General features: G+C 30.3%; 1 protein-coding gene across 1 annotated transcript; it reads right to left on the bottom strand.

Annotated features, from left to right (window-relative positions):
* Positions 1–1,469: 1,469 nt before the first annotated feature.
* Positions 1,470–1,985, bottom strand: LOC143021964 (uncharacterized). Its single transcript, XM_076179887.1, has one exon. The coding sequence runs from the start codon at positions 1,983–1,985 to the stop codon at positions 1,470–1,472; it is 516 nt and encodes a 171-aa protein (XP_076036002.1).
* Between the last annotated feature and the right edge of the window lie 6,840 nt (positions 1,986–8,825).

The following is an 8,825-nucleotide window of genomic DNA, read 5'->3' on the forward strand; positions in this document are numbered from 1 at the left end:
TGATCCAAAGACCAAGTGAATACACACACACACACACACACACACACACACACACACACACACACACACACACACACACACACACACACACACACACACACACACACACACACACACACACACACACACACACGGTGGCGCAGTTGGTAGAGTGCTGGACTGGGAAGTACGGTGGTGCTCGCAGTACATGGTTCGAATCCTGCCCAGGCCCGAAATTATTTCGGTATCGCTGCGCTTCGGGTCGTTACTCTGACTCTCGTGGGCGGGGAGTTGTGTGTGTGTGTGTGTGTGTGAAAGGTCATAGCATTACCCATAGATCGGTCATACGAGCTCTGAGCTCTCTTACGGGAGGTAAAATAGCTGTCGATCACGAGTCCAACACGTGATCCAAAGACCAAGGTGAACACACACACACACACACACACACACACACACACACACGATTGATAAATTTAATAAATATATAAGAAATAGATCAATGAATATGAATAGGGAGATCTATACAAAGAAATACAAATGCGAGCCTATTCGATTACATACTGTGTTTTGACTCGTGTCACCAGACACAGCATGAGTGTGAACCTCATTCTTACTAACACTACTCCGACTTACTTTAATAAGTCATATAAAAAAGTAGCTTCCTCCACTTTCGCATTTGTTTTTTTTTATGTCAGAATAATTAGATTTCCAACGTCAAGTCTTTTTGAATATATTAAAGCTCTATAACGAAACTACTTTGATTCTCGTAGTTTTACACACACTAGATGCATTTTTTTCTTAAAATTTCTTTCAATTTATATTATTTTAGTGTGTGTGTGGGGGGGGTTCTTACGTCATATTGTGTACTTTTCTGATGCGAGCTTCTTATTTCTTCAAAAAGTGTAATTGCCTGTTACAAGTTGGGAGGCTTATTCATGAATTACTTTTATACATTTTTCTTTTGAATAATCACCACAGTGCATGAAATTTGGTCAAGGATTATTACTTGTGTCTTGTGTAAGAAAATAAACAGTTAAACAAATTAATCAATAGATGAATAAATAAAAACAAATAAACAGATATATGTATATTATTATTTGTTTTCTGTGTGAGAAAATAAATAGACGAATAAACAGATTAGATAAATATCACATCTCACCAAACTGCTGTTAGGCGTATCACCTGTCTTTGGTCCAGGTGTGCAAAAAGACACCAATTTCTTCTGTTCTGATGGAGTTGTTGTTCTTCTTCCACTGTCTGCACGTCATTTCCTTACTTCTCTATTGCGTCCTTGATATACTGGATCCAGCACATGCGGGGTCTTTCCCTTGGTCTTCTTCCTTCAGGTAGCCATTCCAGGTACTTTCTTGGGTATCATTCCTGGTCCATGCGTTTGACGTGGCCGTACCACCGAAGTTGAGCCTTCTCGATGTAAGTGAGAACTGACTCTATTTTGAGAGAGTCCTAAATTGAGATGTTTTGTTAACCAGTCAAAGTACTTTCTTGGGTATCATTCTTGGTCCATGCGTTTGACGTGGCCGTACCACCGAAGTTGAGCCTTCTCGATGTAAGTGAGAACTGACTCTATCTTGAAAGAATCCTGAATTGAGATTATTTGTTAACCGGTCAAGTCTTGTGACACCTTTAATTAGTCTGAGGGCTTTCATCTCAGCCGCCTGCACTTTTGACTTGGTCTTCGATGTTAATGTCCAAGTTTCAGCTCCATAAGTGAGTATCGGTCGAAGAATGGCCCCATATATCAGTACCTTCACTTTTTGAGGTATGTTTGGGTCTCTCATGATTGAATGTAGCATGTTTAAACTTGTGCTATACTTATATATTCGGTGGTCGATTTCCTTTTCCATAAGCCCTCTTTCATTTACCTGGGTACACAAATACTGAAAGTTTGCAACTTGTTTCATCTGCTGCTGTCCAATGAATATGTTGCAGTCAACTGGTGTCCTTGATAAGACAAGGATCTCGGATTTACTAGCACTTATTTTCATATCCTTTGCTTGTAGTTCTGTGTCCCATCTCTCAATTGCACGTTGAAGATCGTCTGGTGACCAGGGCCCGTATACACAAAACTTGTTAGCACTAACAAATAGCTGTTAAGGGTAACAAATTCCTGTTAAGGCTAACATTTAGCTGTTAAGCACTAACAGTGGATACAGAAAACTTGTTAGGGCCTTAAAAGTACTGTTAAGGTAAAAGTGCTGTGGAGGACTATTAAGCTCTTAGCAAATTCCTGTTAGTAGAGAAGATGGCGGAGCAACAACAACAACTACAGAGACGACAGCGAGTATATCGACAGCGACGGGACATATTTAACGAGTACAATGACGACGAACTCATCAAACGCTTCAGGATGAACCGTGCTGGTATAATAACAGTGGCTGATTTAGTGAGGGACCAACTTCAGTCCCGAACGAGGAAGATGAACTGTTCGACGATGCAGCTGAAGGGGACGTAGGTGCAGATGAAGAAGAAGAGCCAGGTGAAGCAGAGATACCTCCTAATCCTGGTAGACCGGCTGGCCGTAACGGACATCCATTTCGAGATTACATTGCCAATCTTCATTTCAGGTATGTGCTACTTATCCTTATCAATTTTTCTGAATGTACTGTACTGTATACTGTACAATACAGTATACTGTATACATTACAATATATGTTCACTAAATTAATAAATGGTTAAGTACAGTACAGTATAGTACTGTACTTAATTACCCTTGCTCAGAGATGCAGTACTGTGCATAAATATTTGTGATTGGTGCCAGTCTTATTTTCTAAACTGTACTAAATTTTTGTACATTATTTTATATTGCAGTAGACCAGTGGCTGAGTGAGGTATCATGAAGGTGTGATTGCTGTTGCAGTGCTCTCTCTCTACTACCAAGTTTTCATTCCACTTATAGTCAAAAGTGAAAGATAAAATGAATTGAAACAAATACAGTTTATAAAATAATATAATTTGTATTTTTTTCCTTTACATACATGCTACAGTATATAATCTTATGGATCTCATGAAGATTGTCCACCCCAAGCGCGTTAGGGTGGACAATCTTCATGAGAGCGAGACTGGGTGGACAATCTTCAGCTGACCCGACCGTTCCCTAACCTAACCTAAACTTTGGTGTTGGATGCCGCGATCAGTGGGGCATACGAGCTCGGTTGGGGTGGACAATCTTCATGAGAGCGCGGCTGGGCTAGTGGACAATCTTCAGTTGGGTACTCTGGTGGACAATCTTCATGAGATCCAATCTTGTTAATAAATAAGTAATTTATATTTCATATACAGTACAGGCAAGCTACAGTACTCCAATATACTGTATAATCTTAATAAATAAAATAATATATTTTTATTTCCTGAGCATAAATTTCTACTGTACCAATGTATACAAACATACGGTGCGATGCGCCTTCGTCCAAAAAATATGTCGTTGGTTAATGATACTCTATTAATAAATTCTGAACAACTGCATTAATAACACTGTTTTACGTGTGCAATTTTTAATAATACGTCCATTTACATGTTCATAAGTTGCTAATTTCATCATTGTTTAGCGGGACTTGACAAACAACTGTTTACTAGCTAACATTTGTCAGTTAAGCATTGGTACATAACTTTTTGTGATTTTCTGTTAGCTAGCAGAGATGTTAAGGCTAACAAAAAAGTTTTGTGTATACGGCCCCAGGCTATTAGAGCGATATCGTCTGCATATGCCAATACTGTGGCTAGAGTTTCATGCTCGTCTTGCGCTGATCTCATCACCACATCCATAAGTAAAAACAAACAGAAGTGGGGATAGAACACTTCCTTTCTTGACGCCGCTCTTGACCTCAAACCAAACCCCTTCTCCTACTTTTGTCCGTACTACACTATAAGCCTGATTGTATAGGTTCTTTACCGCTCTTATGAGTTTTGGTGGGACTCCATGAACAGGATTTTCGGGCATTCTCCATAGTTTTTGCCTTGAAATGCATTCAAACGCTTTTTCCAGATCCAAGAATGCCAGATATTGGTGTAGGTCCCATTCCCATGACTTTTCAATAATCATGCGTAATGTAAATGTGGGACCCATGGTGCCTCTGCCTGGTTGGAAGCCAGACTGGCTCTCAATCAGTTGGTGTTCCAAAATTTCTCTCAGTCTACTTTCCAGAATGCTTTCATAGATCTTGCAAGCATGGGATAGTAAAAATATTCCCCTGTAATTCTTGCAGTCGTGCAGGTCAACTTTTTCATGCATTGGGCAGATAATGGATCACCCCAAATCATCGGGAACTTCTAATGAAAAAAAAAATGAATAAATACATAGATACAAAGAATATTTTTAATGTACAAGAAAATAGGTTAACGAATTTAATAAAAAAAAATAAATTGAGAAAATAGATATAGTTGACCAATACATACATAAACAATACATTATTATAAACAAATAAGTAATCAAATGAATAAATGGAAAAAATGCATAGAGTAGAATAAAAAATAGGTCATATTTAAACAAAAAAATTGACTAATCAATAGATAGATTTACAAAAGTAATATGTAAAGAAATAAAGACGCGATTTAAGTATATAAATATAAAAATATATAAATGTATAAATATATAAATATATAAATATATAAATATATAAATATATAAATATATAAATATATAAATATATAAATATATAAATATATGAATATATAAATATATAAATATATAAATATATAAATATATAAATATATAAATATATAAATATATAAATATATAAATATATAGATATATAAACATATAAGTGTATAAATATGTAAATATATAAATATATGAATATATTAATATATATAAATATATAAATATATAAATATATAAATATATAAATATATAAATATATAAATATATAAATATATAAATATATAAATATACAAATACATAAATACATAGATACATAAGTATATAGATATATAAATATATAAATATATAAATATATAAATATATAAATATATAAATATATAAATATATAAATATATAAATATATAAATATATAAATATATAAATATATAAATATATAAATATATATATATATATATATATATATATACATAAATATACAAATATATAAACATATAGATATGTAAATATGTAAATATATAAAAATACAAATATATAAATATATAAATACATATACATATATAAATATCTAAATATCTAATAAATATCTAATAAATATCTAAATATATAAATATAAATCTAGATAAATAAATATATAAATACATAAATACATAAATATATAAATATATATATATATATATGAATATACAAATATATGAATATTTATCAATATATAAATATATAAATATATAAATATATATATATAAATATATAAATATATGAATATATAAATATATAAATATATAAATATATAAATATATAAATATATAAATATATAAATATATAAATATATAAATATATAAATATATAAATATATAAATATATAAATATATAAATATATATATATAAATATATAAATATATAAATATATACATGTATAAACATATAAATATATAAATATATATATATATATAAATATAAATATATCAATATATAAATATATAGATATATATACATATAGAATATAAATATATAAATATATAAATATATAAACATATAAATGTATATATGTATAAATATATAAATATATAGATATATAAATATATAATAATATAAATATATGAATATATAAATATATAAATGTATAGATATATGAATATCTAAATATATAAATATATAGATATATAAATATATAAATATATAAATATATAAATAATAAAATGTATAAATATATAAATATATAAGTATATAAATATGTAAATATATAAATATGTAAATATATAAATATATAAATATATAAATATATAAATATGTAAATATATAAATATATGAATATATAAATATATAAATATATAAATATATAGATATATAGATATACAAATATATAAATATATAAATATGTAAATATATAAATATATAAATATATAAATATATAAGTATATGAATATATAGATATATAAATATGTAAATATATGAATATATAAATATATAAATAGATGAATATATAAATGTATAAATGTATAAATGTATAAATGTAAATAAATATATGAATATATAAATATATAAATATATATATATATATATGAATATATAAATATATAAATATATAAACATATAAATATATAAATATATAAATATATAAACATATAAAAATACAAAAATAAAAAAATATATATATATCTACAAATATATAAATAAATAAATATATGAATATATAAATATATGAATATATATATATGTAAATATATAAATATATGAATATATAAATATGTAGATATATATACATATTAATATGTTATTATATAATATAAAAATATATTGTATAGATATATAAATATATAAACATAAATAATTATATAAGTATATATATATATATAAGTATATAAATATATAGATATAAAATATATAAATGTATAAATATATAAATATATAAATACATGGATATACAAATAAATATATAGATATAAAATATATAAAAATATAAATATACAAATATACATATATGTAAATATATGAATACATAATTATACAAATAAATAAATATATGAATACATAAATACATAAACATACAAGTGAATAAATGAATAAATGTATAATTGTATAAATATATATATAAATATATAAATATATAAATATTTAAATATATAAATTTATAAATATATTAATAGATATATCGATAAATTGATAAATTTATAAATAGATAAATATATAAATATATATATAGATTAATATATAAATATATAAATATTTAAATATATAAATATATAAATATATAAATATATAAATATTTAAATATATAAATATATAAATATTCAAATATATAAATATATAAATATATAAATATATAAATATATGAATATATAAATATATAAATATATGAATATATAAATATATAGATATACAAATATATATATAGATAAACAAATGAGTAAATAAATAAAATGTAGTCATATCTAAACTACCAGAAAAAAAAATAAAAACTAGTGGTGCTATAAAACACAACTTGGCCACTGGTCCGAGTGAGCTCGGAGGGATCACCCATTGTTATACGACCCCAAAAAGGGGGCAGCGGCAGCAACGGAGACTTCTGGCAGACTCTCCCAAGAGAATCCGATGTCACTTGGGCAACTCTGAAAGCTCACATTCTTCGCATATTTCACGCCACAGTCGGTCCGCGGCTATTGATTTCTTGCTTCGTAGAAAAAGGGGGAAAGGAAAAAGAAGAAAAGGAGAAATACGAGAGGGAGTATGAGGAGGAGAACGAGAGCCCGAAGAGAGTAGGAAGGAGTGCAAGGAAGAACTGGGGCAGAGGAAAATAAGGATCAGGCGAAAGGGGTGCAAACAAAGAAACAGAAAGAGAGGCAGGAGGAAAAGGAGGACAAAGAGGAGCAGGAGGAGCAGGAGGAGAAGGACGAGGAGAAAGAGAAGTAGATGGAAAGAGTCGCAGGGGTGGAAGGCAAGTGAGGGGCAGGAGGAGGAGGAGCAGAGGAGGAGGAGCAGGAGGAGGAGGAGGAGGAAAAATAGGACGACTCAGTGACCAAGAAGAAAGGGACATAGCCATATTGAAACTCGATGACCTGAGACCACATCTCATTTGATTTCTTTATTTCTTTGTTCTTTTATATATTTACTTATCTATTCATTTTAAGCACGTTTTAAATTTTGGTAGCAGCCAGAAATTCTATTCAGTCTGAAACAACAGTACTTAGTGTCAAACTCTCGCACAGGTAATTCGAATATTCAATAATCGAAAGTTCACATAATTCGATTTTTTTTTGTTTTTGTTTTTTTTATGAATACAAAAATTACCCACGTTGTATTACATTTCACCTGTGGACAGGCCATTTTATTAAGGTGATGGATCAAGACCCCATTCTAAGTTTAGAGGGTGGGAGGGGGTGTCCGATCCTTCTCCAGCAGCCCTCTTAGGTGTATAATATCACCTGTTCTCAGGCAGAACAAAATCCACAAAGTGTACCACCTCGAAAAGGCCGTACCTCAGAACCCACCTCCACCATCTCCACATTCCCCAGTGAAAGAGATAGATAGATAGATAGATAGATAGATAGATAGATAGATAGATAGATAGATAGATAGATAGATAGAGAGAGAGAGAGAGAGAGAGAGAGAGAGAGAGAGAGAGAGAGAGAGAGAGAAGTCCAATATTAACCAGAATAAAATCCCGTGAGGCGCGTACCCGGTACCATCAGGTCAGCGGGGTTGAATCGATACCTATGAAATTGAGGGCTTGTTCCAATTGAAATGGATGAACTAACTTTACAGCTTTATTGCTGTGTTCTTGTCGATGGAGAGAGTCTGTCACCGAAGGTCATTTCACTTTATTGAGTATTATTCCGTGTGGAGGAGGGGGAGGGTGTGAGGGGGGAAAGGGAAGGAGGGTGAGGTGAGGAGGATTAGGTGAGGAGGAGGGAAGAAAGAGTATCTGAGTGATCTGTCCGATCTGTTTCAAAGGCAAAAATATAAATGAAATAAATAAAGTGTTATAGGCTCGTAAATTGAGGTAGACAAGTAGGTAGATAGAGGGGTAGGTGGCGAGGAATTCATTTTACGACTTACATGTTTTGAAAACAATGGCCGCTAAGGAAATGCAGAATTACATATTCTCGCTCACCGCCTAAAGTTTGTAAACACCAGCTGGGATATCGATATTGGCGTTGATATGACGAAATGTAAACACTAAGCTATTTCCCTTCGTGACAAAAGTGCTTGCGTAAGCAGAATTGCTTGAGAC

Source organism: Oratosquilla oratoria, chromosome 43 (genome assembly GCF_046742065.1).
Source record: "Oratosquilla oratoria isolate Oo_2021 chromosome 43, ASM4674206v1, whole genome shotgun sequence".
Taxonomy (NCBI): Eukaryota; Metazoa; Arthropoda; class Malacostraca; order Stomatopoda; family Squillidae; genus Oratosquilla; species Oratosquilla oratoria.